The sequence below is a fragment of the Sander vitreus genome, chromosome 9 (assembly GCF_031162955.1).
Source record: "Sander vitreus isolate 19-12246 chromosome 9, sanVit1, whole genome shotgun sequence".
In the NCBI taxonomy this organism is placed as follows: Eukaryota; Metazoa; Chordata; class Actinopteri; order Perciformes; family Percidae; genus Sander; species Sander vitreus.
Window position 1 is genome coordinate 378113 of NC_135863.1, and position 16619 is coordinate 394731.

A 16619-nucleotide genomic window follows, 5' to 3' on the forward strand; every position below is an offset into this window, starting at 1 on the left:
GAGGGTTGGAGAGTTAACATACTTCTTGTAGCTTGTGTGTTAGCACCATCCTGTGTTGGTCAGAGGACGAGGCACGGAAGGACTACACTCAGTGTTGGAAAATAGATATTCAGTTGATGTAGCTCATACATGATTGATTGATTGACTGATTGGTAGATAGATAGATAGATAGATAGATAGATAGATAGATAGATAGATAGATAGATAGATAGATAGATAGATATTTCCAAGAAATATATGAATAAATCCTTCTGAAATCTCTACTTGGGCTTTTTGGGGGAACACAAAATATATCAGGGCCTAAACAAATGTTTTGCTTCTCTCAAAGTTTCCAGTTTTAATCGTCCATTCATTTCTTGTAGGCCTACAGGAACTACCAAAAACAAAACACTGAAAGATGTCTTAGTGTACATATTTATTGTATAGTGTACAACTGAGACACAGATTGACAATCAGTTGCATCTGCCGACATTATTCAGGTTATACAATCAAAGTAATTATTACATTACCATTCAGTTTTAGTTTCTTACAGCAAAGCACATTTCCTTAAGACAGTAGTAGTCTATGTTCTTATTATAATGTCAAATACAATGCAAAGGGATAAATAATTCAACCCAATAGGACTATAATAGAAAGACAACATATGAGATATTTCAGTTAATTGTGTAATTGACTGACTCAGGTATAACTTTCTCACTTCCATGTTTTATTTTCTTGTTCACAATGGGGACTGCCCATTTCTCCGACGCTCTATTGTTCCGACCTCTCAATAACCCGATACATTTTCCTTTGGTCCTACAGCCCGTCCAACATCCCTTTGTTTCGAAAAAAAATAAACCCTCTGCTCCAACATCCCATTGTTCTGACCTTATAGGGTTAGGGTGAAGGCTAAGGTTAGGGTTATGGTTAGGGACAATTATTTATAATATTTCTTTAGGATTTTTGCCTTGTTTAACATGTCAGCCAAGATGAGGCGTCTTCTCACTGATCAAGTTACCGGTAGTTTCACATTGATTATTGCAGACATATGACCCATTCCTAGTCATTATCATTGCAGGCTTATAGAAATATAAACAGCCTACATATCCAACCCAAAACTAACTTTACCCTGTTGGACTTTGGGCATTTTTATAGTTTTTCAAAGATAGGCTGTTTCCTCCACTCAGTAGTTCTCTAAATGAGTTAGTTTTGTTCTTGACGTTACTTTGAAGACAACGTCCGATTTGTGGCATTTGTAGAGTCTTGTGCTTGGCGTTTGTTTCCCAGGAATGGAAGTCACACCCACAAATACAACTAAAACATGACCAAATACATCACCTTTTGTGATTATTTGGTCTTCAGTTGATTTAAAGCTAGAACTAGTTTTGTTCTGTTTTATTCTTGTTTGTTTTGCACTTGGTTACTCATTTGTTTTCATCTTTTCAGATAGCGACTTGTAGATATTGTTGGACAGTTGAAGGCTATAAACATATGTTTGGCAGCAGTTTCTAAAAGTTGCAGTTTGATAACGTCCATCATCGTCCTGATTGTGTAGAATACATGAATGTCTTGTATAGTTACCACCAAAACACAACAAACACACAAAACAAGGATTTGTTAGTTCACATAATGGACATTTAATACTATTGTGTGTGCACAAATAGCGATCATATTCAGCTTATACATCAAATTAACTATTACATTACCAACCATTTGTTTTTCTCACAGCAAAGCAAACTTCATACACAGAGTATAATGTTGTTATATAAGCTTAAAATACAGTGCAAAGGAAAGACAATTCAAAACAACAGGAATATAATAAACACCATTGTTAAGGAGGACGACATCAACTTCAACTTCAGGTGTGCAGCAAGTATAAACACATACAAGACACATAAATAATTACAAGTTCTACACACAGTCCAACTGGAACACCACCGTAACAGTAAGAGGACAACTAAATACCAGTACACGGTGCATGGATAGCAGCGTCAAAGTGACCTACACAGGGTAGGAAAAAGGGCATATCAGCCTCCAAAGTTGACACAATATAATCAACAATAACTATTGTCAACATCGGCATCCATTACATTACATCACCAACCCCTTATATCAACGTTTCTGACATCCTCAACACATAGTCAACAGACTAGAATATATAACCAACCCAAGGAATAAAGAAAGAAAAGAAAGAGGACTCCTCCCCTGACCACTATTCAAGAAGGAAATGGCTGCAGGTATGAAGGAGTACTTGTACCTGTTACTCCTTACAGATAGACATCTTAGACAGGAGCCAGACAGCAAGGAGTGAAATTCAGGGAATAAGGGGTGGGAACTGTGGGAGTGAATAGCATTAGCATTCCTGACTATCTGTCCATGGAACAGGTCTGATAATGTGCACTGTTGGACACCCAATATCTTGTTGCTCATCTTCACAACTCTGTTCAGTGCAGTTTTGGACTTGATGTTAAGATTTCCGAACCAACAGAGAAGGGAGAAGGTCAGGACAGATTCAATATAAGATCTGTAGAACAGAATCATGAGGGACTTCACTCGTACATGTTCTGAATAAGATGTTGCTGCTTCTGGACCAGCAGACCAACAGAAGGATGCGTAATCAATTTCTGGATTAAGAACCAGTGCTTTTAAAAACACTATGGCTCTTACAAGTTTGCCAGAAACTCCTCTATTTCTCTACACATGTGGCTCCTGCGTCTGTCTCTAATATTCTTCAGAGTTTTGATGCTGTACCGACGATAGGAGGATTGCTGCGGTATCGCTGCTGCCTTCATGTGATATTGTATTGACCTTTGGTAGTCCCTACAATGGAGGAATACATGGTTTGCATAGCTGTTGGAGAGCATCTGTTTGTCTACAGGTTCCAGATCCATTTCTAGCAGTTCCTGGTATATCTGCTCAGCTTCGGCCTGGCCGTAATTTAACTGTGCATATATATTTGCGAAAGCTATTTTCTTTATGAGGAAAGAATGAGGATAGAGAGCAATCACCTCTTTATGAAGACTGATTGCTCTGTCTATCTCGCTTGGTTTTGGGCGACATAAATGATCTTCCATTTGTAGCAGAGTGCAGCACATCTCTTCAGATAACGCTCATCTGGATGGGTTTTCAGAGCCTCCTCTATCAAATCAATGGCCTCATCAATAGAAACATAGTAACTGTAAACCTTTAGTAGTGGTCTAATACCACTGTAGCTGCTGACAGGATTTCTCAAAACCTTTCTGGCTAACTCACGTGCTTCATCTTCGATTCTCTCTCCTTTTTGAGTACATTGATTAAGGTAGAGGGCAGCGAGGTACATGTTCTCTGGATCCAGTTCCTTGGCCATTCTCATTTTCTCCAGAAGGTCAGCCTTCAGCTTTTTATCGTTGTGCTTGACAAAACCCACTAACCCTAAGATGTAGCTGGTGTTCCACTCCACCATGTCTGGCTGCATCCTGATGGCTCTCTGGAAGTAATCTGCAGCCTCTTTCTTTTGTTCTGCGCTGAACTTCATCAGGGTCCAGCCTTTCTCAGCGCAGATCTCTGGATGGAGCTCGTCCTGGGATGGAGATGGGTATTTATTCATCAGGGCGTCGACCTTTGACAGGTAAACCTGACTCTCTGCTTGGTCTCCCAGGTGGTGGTGCAGCCACGCCAGGTTCCCGTAGTTCACCACCAACCAGGGACCCTCATCTGCGTTTCTTATCTTGCTGAAGGCCTCTGCAGCCTTGTTGAAGAAACTCTGGGCGTCTTCGGTGAACCCCAGCTTGTACTGAATGAACCCCCGCAGGTTGTAAATGTGACCCAGCCAGCTGTTTCCCTCCTCGGTGCCGATGTCCTCCAGCTTGTCCTTGTGACGTAACAGTAGGGACTTGCTGGGCTCCAGATCCCAGGTGAAGTGGCACTGCAGGGCCTCCAGTTTGGACTCCAGTGTTGTTTGACTCTGAGCAGCACTGATGGAGAATAAAAATAACATCAACAGTAAGTCAGTGTAACATGCCTTAAAGTGTTTGGATAATTCCTGTTCATTTCATGTGGAGGAAGGAGGAGGTTAGGAAAGAAGATAGAAATGGCTCCTTCCCTACTTTTGGTGCCTTTGCTCAGACCAAAACCATCTTCCAACTCTGCCTTGATTTAGACCATAATATATATGTAGATGAGGCATTGGCTGCTGCTGTTCATTGAAAAGATACATCTACGCAGTTGCCATTTTGGGAGGGACAAGCCTCGCCTCCTAATGCATGTATGTCTCTGAGGCAGGAGGTCTATCCAGAATTAAAATCATCATTTATCGCTGAATTTCCAGCAAGCAGTATTTATGATACAGGATACTTGGTTTAAAATGCAGGTTTTCAAACCAAAATAACTTCCTTTGTAGAGAAGGATGTACAGACACGGCTTTAAGCCTTAATATAAAATAAATGGGTGAGTTATAAAAACTGCTGTAAACATGGCATTGAAGGTTGAAGGCTGCAGCTTCAATAACTCACACATGACAAACATCATTGTCAGCATTTTACTAATTACTTAAATAAAAAATGGGCTACCTTATCTGACACAAGCTAGCTTTAGCTGAATTCAGTATCAGGACAGTCACTTACAGTATGTTAGCTTAAAAGAAGGATTAACCTCAACACTTGGTAACGTTAGCCTAAAATATTGTAAAACACCTTTTTCATCTGTAAAATGTTATTCCATGTTGCTTAGTATTGTCCGTCCCAAGATGGCAGCGGCAGAGACGCATCTCACAAGCCGGTGGCAGTATCTACGTGGGCTATATAGGCTATATCTACGCATTAATAGATCTCAACCACAGACGTGGACGTTTGAGACGGACAGACGGACAGACGGACGGACGGACGGACAGACAGACAGACAGACAGACAGACGGACAGACGGACAGACGGACAGACGGACGGATGGATGGACAGACAGACGGACAGACAGACAGACAGACGGACAGAGGGAAAGACAGACAGACAGACGGAAAGACAGACAGACGGACGGACGGACAGACGGTCGGACAGACAGACGGAAAGACAGACAGACGGACGGAAAGACAGACAGACAGATGGACGGAAAGACAGACAGACAGACGGAAAGACAGACAGACGGACGGACGGACAGACGGTCGGACAGACAGACGGACAGACGGATGGATGGACGGACAGACAGACGTAAAGACAGACAGACGGAAAGACAGACAGACGGAAAGACAGACAGACAGACGGACAGACAGACGGACGGACAGACGGTGGACAGAATTGAGGAAATAAAGAGGGGAGGACAGACAGGAGCAGCCTAAGAAATAAGGAAAGGGGGCTGAGACAAGGAAGAGAGAGGAAAGGAAGGAGGAAATGAAAGGTGAATAATTGGAAAAGTGGATGAAAAGACATGAAAGGAGAGAATTAACAAAGACACGAAATGAGAAATGAGGAAAGAACTAAAGTAAGATGGCTGAAAGTAGAGCCTAAACCCCTGATGAAACACATTATAGTAAAAGTAAATGAAGTACCCTAAAATAAGAAAAAGAATAACAAATAAATACAAGGAGCTATATGGCTATTTAGTAGCCTATTTCTCAAATGCATCCACCGTTATGTTCATGGCAGTGTAGAATAAAACTTTCAGAAAACAATTGATCAGTAGCCTACAGTAGTGTTTCTCAAATGGGGGTGGGAACATTATTGAAAAAAGCCTGAGAACCACTGGCCTACAGTAGGCTATAGCCTAATATTCTTCATTTAGTTTTTAAACACACATATGAACCTGGCTTTAAGGGAAGAAGGAAGAAATGAAAATAGAAAGAAACGTGGAAGAGAGAACAGCCTAGTAAAGAAAGAAGGGAATCAAAACATCGTCATATCCACTATACCAATATGTCGGGCTCTGGGATTTAGGGCTAGGTTATAAATCATGACCGTTCTCATTATTGAGCTACTCACCTCATCATTCAGCTGTTTCCTCGACTCAGTAGTTCTTTAAGAAACCTGTTAGTTAGTTTGAAGTCTGAGCTGTGGCATTTACATAGACCTATCATGTGAAATCTTCACTTCTGTTTTAACGCGGCTTGACTTTCGTTTCCTAGGAATTGAAGTAAAAAAAAAAAAAAATCCAAAAAAGGAAAACCTAAAACATGACTCATCACATTCACATGGTGTTATTCTTTGCTCATACGCAGATTTTAAGTTGTTTCTTCTTCTTGAAACTAGGCTATATATGCTATATTTAGTTTATTTTGACGCTCTGAACATTCACAAATGAAAATGCACCAAAAAGAATCCACACATAGCCTCAACACTTTAAAATATAAATCAGACACTTTATTCAAACATGATGGACTTATAATTATGAAAGCAATGAAAACATTAACCCTCCTGTTCCATTTTCAAAAGGTTTCTATATCAGAAATTTGGGTTTCTTTCAACCACATTGTCCAAAAACATAACTTGGAAAGAACGTTGGAAAAAGTGACAAAAAATGTTGGAAAAAATGGAAAAAATGGAAAGAATCAACAAAAACGTCAACAAAAAAAGTGCGGAAGAAATGACAAAAACATCGACAATAACATTGGAAATTTTCTGACAAAAGAAATTGGAAAAAAAGTGGCCAAAAAGTTGAAAAAAGTGACAAAAATATCAGAAAAAAGTGTCGTCATTTTTGGAAAAAAGTGACAAAACCGTCACCCAAAAACAAAAGTTATGTTAACTTATGACCCAGAAAAGTTGCATGGTCGACGGGAAGACAAGGGTTAAATATGTTTTCTTTAACGTCTTAATTTCGTGTTACACGGTAGGCTATGTATAGATAGATAGAACCTTATATTAGATAGATAGTCTTGTGTTTTTACAGTCAACACATATAAAGGCTACTTCTGATTTATGTGATAAATATGTTATGTCTGAAACAAGATACAATACAGATGTAGGCCTATATGTAAAAGACAGAACACACTACATGTGGAGCGGCTTCTGTCTGCATGATGACGTTCTGCTGCCACCTACCGGTGTAATCAGATTACTGTTTGTTACCACTTCACACTGACAGGGTTCAGTTTCACTGAAAAACACTTCTATTTGACATAACATCTCTATTTAATCTCTAAGAGATATTAATATACAGTTGTATTTGTTTGATGCTCATCCATGTTGAAAGTTAACCCTTTTGTTGTCCTCGGGTCAAATTTGACCCATTTTCAATGTTTTTTATAGGAGAAATATGGGTTTCTTTCAACCAAAATTGCCCAAAAATAATAGTTTAAATGGTTTTAAAACAGTATCTTGACTAAACGTTGACATGTACCAGTCTGTGATCCACTCAACATCCTCTGATCTTAACTATTAGTCAAAATAATTCATAATTTCTGCTTTTTTTAACTCAAAAATGAAGTATAATGTCACATAAATTAGGTTTATTGACCAGGAATTAAAAGAAATGTTGAGAAAAGTGACAAAAACAACAACAAAAAACAAACTTAGAGAGGATTTCTTAGTTCACTTAATGCACATTTAATAGTATCAGTGATCATATTCAGGTTATACATCAAAGAGACTAACTATTACATTAACAACCATTTATTGTTCTTACAGTAAAGCAAACGTATTATGTTCTTATACGAAGTAGATCTACTCTATTTCTGGACATTAAATAGCGACGTAGCAATCAGGAGGTCTTCACCGTAAGTTGCCTCACTTCCATTTGAAGTTTTTGAAAGAATTTTCCACAATTTCCTGAAATCGTTCCCCCAAATCTTGTGTATGTTATCAAAGTGAATAAGTATGTATAGGCTACAGATTTTAGGGAATGCATTACCTATGTTTTTTTCTGGATTTAGAACCAGTGCTGTTAAAAACACTATGGCTCTTGCAGGTTTTCCAGAAACGTTTCTATTTCTCTACGCATGTGGCCGTTGTCTTTCATCCTCTTCAGAGCTTTGATGCTGTTACCACGAAAGAAGGACTGATGCAGTATCGCTGCTGTCTTCATGTGATATAGTATTGACGTGTTGCGATCCTGACGATCGAAGTTTAAATATTTTGCGTAGTTGTTGTAGAGCATCTGTTTGTCTCCAGGTTCCAGATCACTTTCTAGCAGTTCCTGGTATATCTGCTCAGCTTCGGCCTGGCCGTATTTTGACTTTGCACATATATTTGCGAGGTCTATTTTCTTCTCAAGGAAACAATTAGGGTAAAGAGCAATCACCTCTTTATGGAGACTGATTGCTCTGTCTATCACACTTGGATTTGGGCGAGTGTAACTGAAACAGATGATCTTCCATTTGTAGCAGAGTGCAGCACATCTCTTCAGATAACGCTCATCTGGATGGGTTTTCAGAGCCTCCTCTATCAAATCAATGGTCTCATCAATAGAAACATAGTTTCTGTAAATCCTTAGTAAAGGATTAATACCACTGTAGCTGCTGACAGGATTTCTCAAAACCTTTCTGGCTAACTCACGTGCTTCATCTTCAATTCTCTCTCCTTTCTTTGCACAATGCTCGAGATAGTAAACAGCGAGGTACATGTTCTCTGGATCCAGTTCCTTGGCGATTCTCATTTTCTCCAGAAGGTCAGCCTCCAGGCCTGTGTCGCTGTATTTAAAAGCATCCACTAACCCCAAGACGTAGCTGGTGTTCCACTCCACCATGTCTGGCTGCATCCTGATGGCTCTCTGGAAGTAATCTGTAGCCAGCTTTTTGTCAATGTTTAACTCCGCCAAAGTCCAGCCTTTCTCAGCGCAGATCTCTGGATGGAGCTCGTCCTGGGATGGAGATGGGTATTTATTCATCAGGGCGTCGACCTTTAACAGGTAAACCTGACTCTCTGCTTGGTCTCCCAGGTGGTGGTGCAGCCACGCCAGGTTCCCGTAGTTCACCACCAACCAGGGACCCTCATCTGCGTTTCTTATCTTGCTGAAGGCCTCTGCAGCCTTGTTGAAGAAACTCTGGGCGTCTTCGGTGGACCCCAGCTTGTACTGAATGAACCCCCGCAGGTTGTAAATGTGACCCAGCCAGCTGTTTCCCTCCTCGGTGCCGATGTCCTCCAGCTTGTCCCTGAGACGGTAAAGTTTAAATGTGCTGATGGGGTTCGGTTCCCAGGTGAAGTGGCACTGCAGGGCCTCCAGTTTGGACTCCAGTGTTGTTTGACTCTGAGCAGCACTGATGGAGAATACAAATAAATATTAAAACATATCATCAGCCTTGTAAACAACATGCTCTGAAGTGTGCTATGTTTGGATGACTACTTTTCACGTCATTTAGGAAGGTGGGGGGGTGAGAGATGCATGGAGCATTGAATAGAGTGAGTAATTAAGTAGGTCAACCAAGGTTTTTTTTGCACTATTTTATTCCACCCTTTAGTTACCATCACATACGACAGACAGACATGGAGTAGAGAAATGATTTAATTCATTAAAGTTAAACAACATACAAGCATTTAGCATTTCTCCAACTTCTTGTCTCTCAGTAGTAACTGTTTAACAATAAGCCTAGCCTATATATAGACTGTAGATTTGTAAGAGCTATAATGTTAATATTTTGGGTTCTGGGACTCAATAAAAAACACAGTAAATAAATCATGATATACACGTTACTCATACAATGATATGAAATGCAGAAGCAGCTATACTCACCTCATCATTCAGCTGTTTCCTCGACTCAGACGTTCTCTAAATATTCGGCTGGTTTCTGCTCTTAAATGCTGCTTTTGGGTCGCTGGTATAACGTCAGTGATGTCCAACTTCTGCTTTCCTGTAAGTTATGTTAAGCACGTGGCTTCAAATGGTCATACACGTCTAAGTGAATGTCAGTATTTGAAAATCAAAAACGGATGTTCTGTCTTAACCACACCCCATGACTATCGTTTGCCAAGAATGGAAACCTACAGGTTAATGTTTTAGGTTTTCTTTTTCTTTTAGCTATGATACCACGCTACACTGAGTGAGACATTCACACACAAGATGTCACATTTTTATGGTTGCATCTTCCCATCAAAGGGAAATATTAAGATGTCAAATGCTTTGTTTTAAATGTGTTTATATATTTAGTATATGTGGACACTTTGAGCATCGTCTGACTGTCTGCAGAGTTTAGATTAGATTAGATTAGATTAGATTAGATTAGACTTCGGCTTCTCAAAAACATTAAAACACAACCAAGAATGTTAACAAACATTAAAGGTCCAGTGTGTAACGTGTTTAGTTGTTCATTATCAAAATCTGTGTTGCCCATTCACAAACTCGTCCTTTTTCATGAATATTTACCACCACCATCAATTCCAAGTATTCCTATTGGCATGAAATGTAACATTTGAGTTCACATGAACTGGGGTAGACTCTCCATGTTCATGCTCCATCTTGAAATACGTTAGCCGGTAAGGGACATACAGGACAGTATGTGTCTATATTACTATTTGTCTACTGAATGTTTACTACTACATGTCTATTTGTTGACACCTACCTACCTAGTTAACACCTACCAAAGTCAAATTCCTTGTGTATGTAAGTACACTTGGCCAATAAAACTGATTCTGATTCTGATTATTTTTCATGTGTTCACATATAAACTTGGAGAAATTGTTACACAGTTGTATGTGTTTAATGTTCATCCATGTTCACTTAAAAGTAAATACAAATATTTGGCAGTAGCTTGTAAAAGTTGTAGCTTAATTAATGTCCATCATGGTCTTGAATGTGAAGGGTACAAGAATATATAGTTACCACCCAAACAAACAAAAAGACACACTGTAGGGAGGATTTCTTAGTTCACATTATGTACATTTAATAATATCATTTAGGCTACATTCAGGTTATACATCAAATGAACTATTACATTACCAACCATTTTATTTTTCTTACAGCAAAGCAAACATCATACACAGTGTATAATGTTGTTATATAAACTTAAAGTGAAAATGAAAACATTCAACACAACAGGAATGTTATGAACAACGTGTCCACAATTAATGTTATTTAAAGGACCAGTGTTAATGAATGACTCAGCATGTTTCATACACATCAAGATTACCACTACTGAGAGTTTTCCCGTGAAAATGTAATGTTGTCTTCCACAAAGTGTAAAAACCTGCCTTTTAAGGACACATCTCATCTTTGCGATAACCAAAAAAAAGAGACAAAAACCAACAAGGAGTTGAAACGTGTTGAGTTTTGCGTCAGTGCGTTTTCCCCTTTTTAACCCTCCTGTTGTCCTCTGGTCACATATGACCCATTTTCAAATAATTTGGGTTTCTTTCAACCTATTGTCAAAGAAAATAACGTGGATGGTTCCGTTCTTCACAAGTAAAATAAATCAGTTCAGAACTTTCATTGAATTTGGGTTTTTTATTCAATTATATAGCATTTGAGTGAAAAAAAAATGACAAAAGAACGCTGAAAAAAGTGACAAAAATGTCAGAAAAAAGAAAAAAGTTTTAATTTAAAATGTTGACCAAGAAAAACTAAAAGTTGAATGGTCGACGGGAAGACAACAACACAAGGGTTCATTTCAATTCTGAGTAAAACTATCATATATAAAAACATATTAACATTGTTGCGGCTGTAAGCGGTCCAACAAAGTGCTGCTGCGAGGGACTATACACTGAGAGATGCAAGTCTTTGAGACACTCCCCTCTGGCAGGAGGCTGAGGTCCATCAGGACCAAAAGGACCACTAGCCTTATTAACAAGGCCCGGAAACCACCCACACCCCCCCCCTCTGGCTCTACATGCCACTGTACTTAATCTGCTGTTCTGCTCTTTTTATCTTTTTACTCTTATTTTGAATACATTGTGTGTGTATTATGTGTGTGTGTGTGTGTGTGTGTGTGTGTGTGTGTGTGTGTGTGTGTGTGTGTGTGTGTATATATATATATATTTGTACTTATATTATTATATTATTCCTCCACACGTAAAGTGTGTTAGTGTGGCGGTCAGCAGAAAGTGTTCGCTCCCAGGCTCCCTCCCTCTCTCTGTCAAAACCCAAAAAACCAGCAGGTGACGCAAACATATGTTATCACTTCTGCTCAAACCGCGATGAAAACGCCCACCACCTACAATATAAGTGCACAATATAATAATCAACAAACAACATGAATGAGATCATAAACAACAAACAATATATGGCTCCTACAAACATTGATTTCTATGCAGACTCAATGGAAGCAAACTAATTGTGCAACACCACTATTGCCCCTTCACACTTAATGCTGGAAAGTTAGCATGTAGCACACTAATTAGCTTAAGTTCTAACACTCAGACATGTTATTATTTTCATTTGCAGCTTCCCAGTCAATACCACACACTCACCAAACAATGTTAAAAAGGTGCGGGGACAGGTTACAATAACTAAAATGCATGCATGCATTACATAAAAGCCAACATTGTATTGATAATAAGCAACTTTTAGGTATTTCTATAACAATTTATGTGATTTTGTGCCAAGGAGCACAATTTTTGTGTTCACTGCAGAAAGTTAAAGCTAAATTATCTTCTATCTATCTAAACATTGTTGCTTCATATTTGGGCGTAGAAGCTTGGTGATAACGTGATTGCTGTAGCTAGTGAGCTAACCGCTAACACGCTAGCAAACCTTTTGTTCTGGGAACTGTACAAAAACAGCAACAGCTAACAAGCTAGCTTGCTTGGTCGCTAATGGAACAATAAATTCATGCAGTTTATACACAAGGTTTAAGCGGAAACCTTAAGATTTTGTAACTTTATGTTCAATCATTTGATGAGCTCTTTAGTTGAAGCATACTGACTAATTTAAGGCCAGATTCTGCAAGCATTTATAATGCAAAATACATTTGTTTTAATGGAATCTCAGCTAAAAGATTAGAGACCAGGGAAAAAACGACCCCATAGGTCATTTGTAGAGCAGCAACCAGAGCAATTACCAACCATACATTTATTGTTAGGTCGCGCCCTCTTGTGGCGGGAGTAATTATGACGGGAGCAAAGCAGGAAGTAAGGTGACATCGTATTAAGACCGAGAAAGTCTTTTTAGGCTGGGTGGGAGCCGTGGTGGATGGGTCAAACGTGTTTAAAACCGCCACTGTTACGTTTAGGTGTGAGGATGGAGAACGCTCCTTTGGGTCGTATTTCCTGCCACCGCTAGTGACGCCAAATTATGAAATGCTCCTATGGGTCGTATTAGAGGCTAGGAACAAATGACTTATGTGGTCGTATGGTTTGGAGGACTTGTTGGATGATTCACTTGCAGGGATAAAATAAATGTGCTCTAATTATTTGCATTAAAAGAGGCCAAACTTTACTCCCTGGATTTAGAACCAGTGCTGTTAAAATCACTGTGGCTCTTGCAGGTTTTTCAGAAACTGCTCTATTTCTCTACACTTTCGGTTCCTGCCGTTGTTTTTAATTCTTTCCAGAACTTTGATGCTGTTACCACGAAAGAAGGACTGATGCAGTATCGCTGCTGTCTTCATGTGATATAGTATTGACTTGTTGCGATCCTGACGATCGAAGTTTAAATATTTTGCGTAGTTGTTGTAGAGCATCTGTTTGTCTCCAGGTTCCAGATCACTTTTGAGCAGTTCCTGGTATATCTGCTCAGCTTCGGCCTGGCCATATTTTGACTTTGCGAATATGTTTGCAAGGTCTAGTTCCTTCACAAGTGAAGAATGAGGATAGAGAGCAATCACCTCTTTATGGAGACTGATTGCTCTGTCTATCTCGCTTGGTTTTGGGCGACTGTCCCTGACATAAATGATCTTCCATTTGTAGCAGAGTGCAGCACATCTCTTCAGATAACGCTCATCTGGATGGGTTTTCAGAGCCTCCTCTGCCAAATCAATGGTCTCATCAATTGAAACATAGTTTCTGTAAACCCTTATTAATGGTTTAATACCACTGTAGCTGCTGACAGGATTTCTCAAAACCTTTCTGGCTAACTCACGTGCTTCATCTTCAATTCTCTCTCCTTTCTTTGCACAATGCTCGAGATAGTAAACAGCAATGTACAAGTTTTCTGGATCCAGTTCCTTGGCCATTCTCATTTTCTCCAGAAGGTCAGCCTCCAGCCCTGTGTCGCTGTGCTTAAAAGCATTCACTAACCCTAAGACGTAGCTGGTGTTCCACTCCACCATGTCTGGCTGCATCCTGATGGCTCTCTGGAAGTAATCTGCAGCCTCTTTCTTTTGTTCTGCGCTGAACTTCATCAGGGTCCAGCCTTTCTCAGCGCAGATCTCTGGATGGAGCTCGTCCTGGGATGGAGATGGGTATTTATTCATCAGGGCGTCGACCTTTGACAGGTAAACCTGACTCTCTGCTTGGTCTCCCAGGTGGTGGTGCAGCCACGCCAGGTTCCCGTAGTTCACCACCAACCAGGGACCCTCATCTGCGTTTCTTATCTTGCTGAAGGCCTCTGCAGCCTTGTTGAAGAAACTCTGGGCGTCTTCGGTGGACCCCAGCTTGTACTGATTGAACCCCCGCAGGTTGTAAATGTGACCCAGCCAGCTGTTTCCCTCCTCGGTGCCGATGTCCTCCAGCTTGTCCTTGTGACGTAACAGTAGGGACTTGCTGGGCTCCAGATCCCAGGTGAAGTGGCACTGCAGGGCCTCCAGTTTGGACTCCAGTGTTGTTTGACTCTGAGCAGCACTGATGGAGAATAAAAATAACAAACACCTCATCAGCAGGTTCATGTATACTCTGAATTGTGCTATGTTTCACTACTGTTCCTCTCATGTGAAGGACAGAAGGAAAATAAAAATGGATTAAGGAGCATAGATGATGCCAGTGAGTAGGTCAGCCATTTTTTGCACAATTCATTTCACTCTTTAGCTATCATCTCACACGACAGACTGACACTTTTGGCACTCGGATTCACGCAACAACGCAACGAAGCGGCACATCATCAATGCCCAGTATCGTACTAGCTAACGTCCAGTCTCTGGAGAACTAACTGGATTCACTGGGCCGTAGGGGCAGGATAAAGTACCAGAGAGACCAATGGGACTGTAACATCCCCTGCCTAAGGGGTGGGGCCAGATGTTGTATACACCCGGGGCTCAGCCCAGACCAAGGGGGGGTCCGGGGGAGATTTTTTTTCTCAATTTACTGTAGCTATTTGCACTATATTTCAAGCTATTTTATAATAGAATGCCTAAAAATCTGTAAATCATTTGCGAAAAACATGAAAGTTGCCAAGGAAAAACTACATGGGATTACCACAAAGTGGGCGTGTCTGTAAAGTGGAGAGTCATGGGGACCCATAGAACCCATTTTCATTTATACATATGGAGGTCAAAGGTCAACGGACCCCTTTAAAAAGGGCATGCAAGTTTTTCCAAAACTAAATTTAGCCTAAATTTGGAGCGTTATTTAGCCAATTTGCCGACAAGCTAGCATTACATAGTTGATACCAAATGGATTCATTATATTGTCTAGTTTCACATTATACCACTATCTTCTTTGTAGCTTTAGAACGGAGCCCGCTACAGTAAGGACAGTAAAGTCAGCCTCAAAGATTCAGGGCTTTTAAGAGAACATTTGGGGCTGGAGCCCCAGAAGCCCCCCCTTCAGTCCGCCCCTGCTCTGCCCTTTACTGTAAACACCAGCGGCGGTCATTATATTTTTTTCAAATCTGGTCCGTTGGTCATCCGGATGCGTTCAAAAAATGTAACTCGTACAACAGGCACGGACCGTTCCTATCTGACAATCCGAGCGAAAGTTAGCGTTGCTATGATACTGATAAACAAATCTGAATTCTTAACTTTTAATAAAATAAATAATGATTTCATAACGATATGTTGTCATGTAATTGTTTTATTTTTTCATGATTTCCTAACGTTATTAGGGCAGTTAATACAATTGCTCGCGTTAGCTAATCGACGCTAACTAGTAACTAGTAACCTGAGCTCACTAGCTGACGTTAGCTAACGCTAACTAGTTAGCTAGCCTGAGCTTGCTAGCTGACGTTAGCTAACGCTAACTAGTTAGCTAGCCTGAGCTCGCTAGCTGACGTTAGCTAACGCTAACTAGTTAGCTAGCCTGAGCTCGCTAGCTCAAGTGAATTGACGTTATTCATTCAGACAGCATTCAGAGCAATCGTTTTCTCCACGCAGCAGCCTTTCTGTTTCTCTACAGCCCTCAGATGAGAGGTCAGAGAGAAGTGGACATTCGGACACTGACAGAATGAGTCGTTCTCTCCGCCATTTTTTTCCTAATCCCGATTTCTACTATTCCGAAGCTTTCAACGGTGTAGTATGACGTCCACCGGGGGCGCATTGCGTATTACGGAGCTGATTTCCAGTGTGAAGGCTGCGTAATGTCGAAACAATGTTGATTTTCTTAACTTTGAACTGCGAATAAAGGTATGAAACAATAAAACAACAAAACAGAGGCACCTAGAAACCATCCCAAAGTGTGGGGCCCACACGTGCCCTGCATTTCACAGGAACGGAGCCTGCAGTGGGCTGCCCACTTATGGGCCCAGACCTCAATTAGCCTTCTTTCTGCTGCAGTCAGGGAAACACTAGCGCTGCCTCAAGGCCAAAACAGAGAGAATAAGGAGGCGTTTCTTCCCTCAGGCCATTCTGGTCTGAACCAGTGACTTTCACAATCAGGCCAGGCCAGGTCAGGTCAGGTTACTTTATTGGTACCCGTAGGTAAACTAGGTTTACAGTCTAA

At 40.5% G+C, this 16619-nt stretch overlaps 3 protein-coding genes across 3 annotated transcripts in view; all 3 read right to left on the reverse strand.

The window, feature by feature from the left end:
* Positions 1-840: 840 nt before the first annotated feature.
* Positions 841-6061, reverse strand: LOC144523017 (protein IFIT1 homolog B-like). Its single transcript, XM_078258269.1, is given in 3 exon segments — positions 841-3037; positions 3040-3932; positions 5925-6061. Coding segments are annotated over 3 exon segments (1296 nt in total). The 5' UTR covers positions 5933-6061; the 3' UTR covers positions 841-2642.
* A 242-nt stretch (positions 6062-6303) lies between these two features.
* LOC144523016 (antiviral innate immune response effector IFIT1-like) lies at positions 6304-9810 on the reverse strand. The gene is made up of 2 exons (XM_078258267.1): positions 9610-9810; positions 6304-9136 (listed from the first exon to the last, which is right to left on the reverse strand). Exons 1-2 carry the CDS (start codon positions 9615-9617, stop codon positions 7834-7836), a joined length of 1311 nt encoding a protein of 436 aa, XP_078114393.1. The 5' UTR covers positions 9618-9810; the 3' UTR covers positions 6304-7833.
* A 1961-nt stretch (positions 9811-11771) lies between these two features.
* The window catches only part of LOC144523015 (antiviral innate immune response effector IFIT1-like), a 6003-nt gene continuing 1155 nt past the window's right edge, over positions 11772-16619 (reverse strand). The window contains exon 2 of the mRNA XM_078258266.1: positions 11772-14588. Coding sequence (XP_078114392.1) covers positions 13277-14588 — 1312 coding nt within the window. The 3' untranslated portion in view covers positions 11772-13276. The remainder of the gene's footprint in view (positions 14589-16619) is intronic.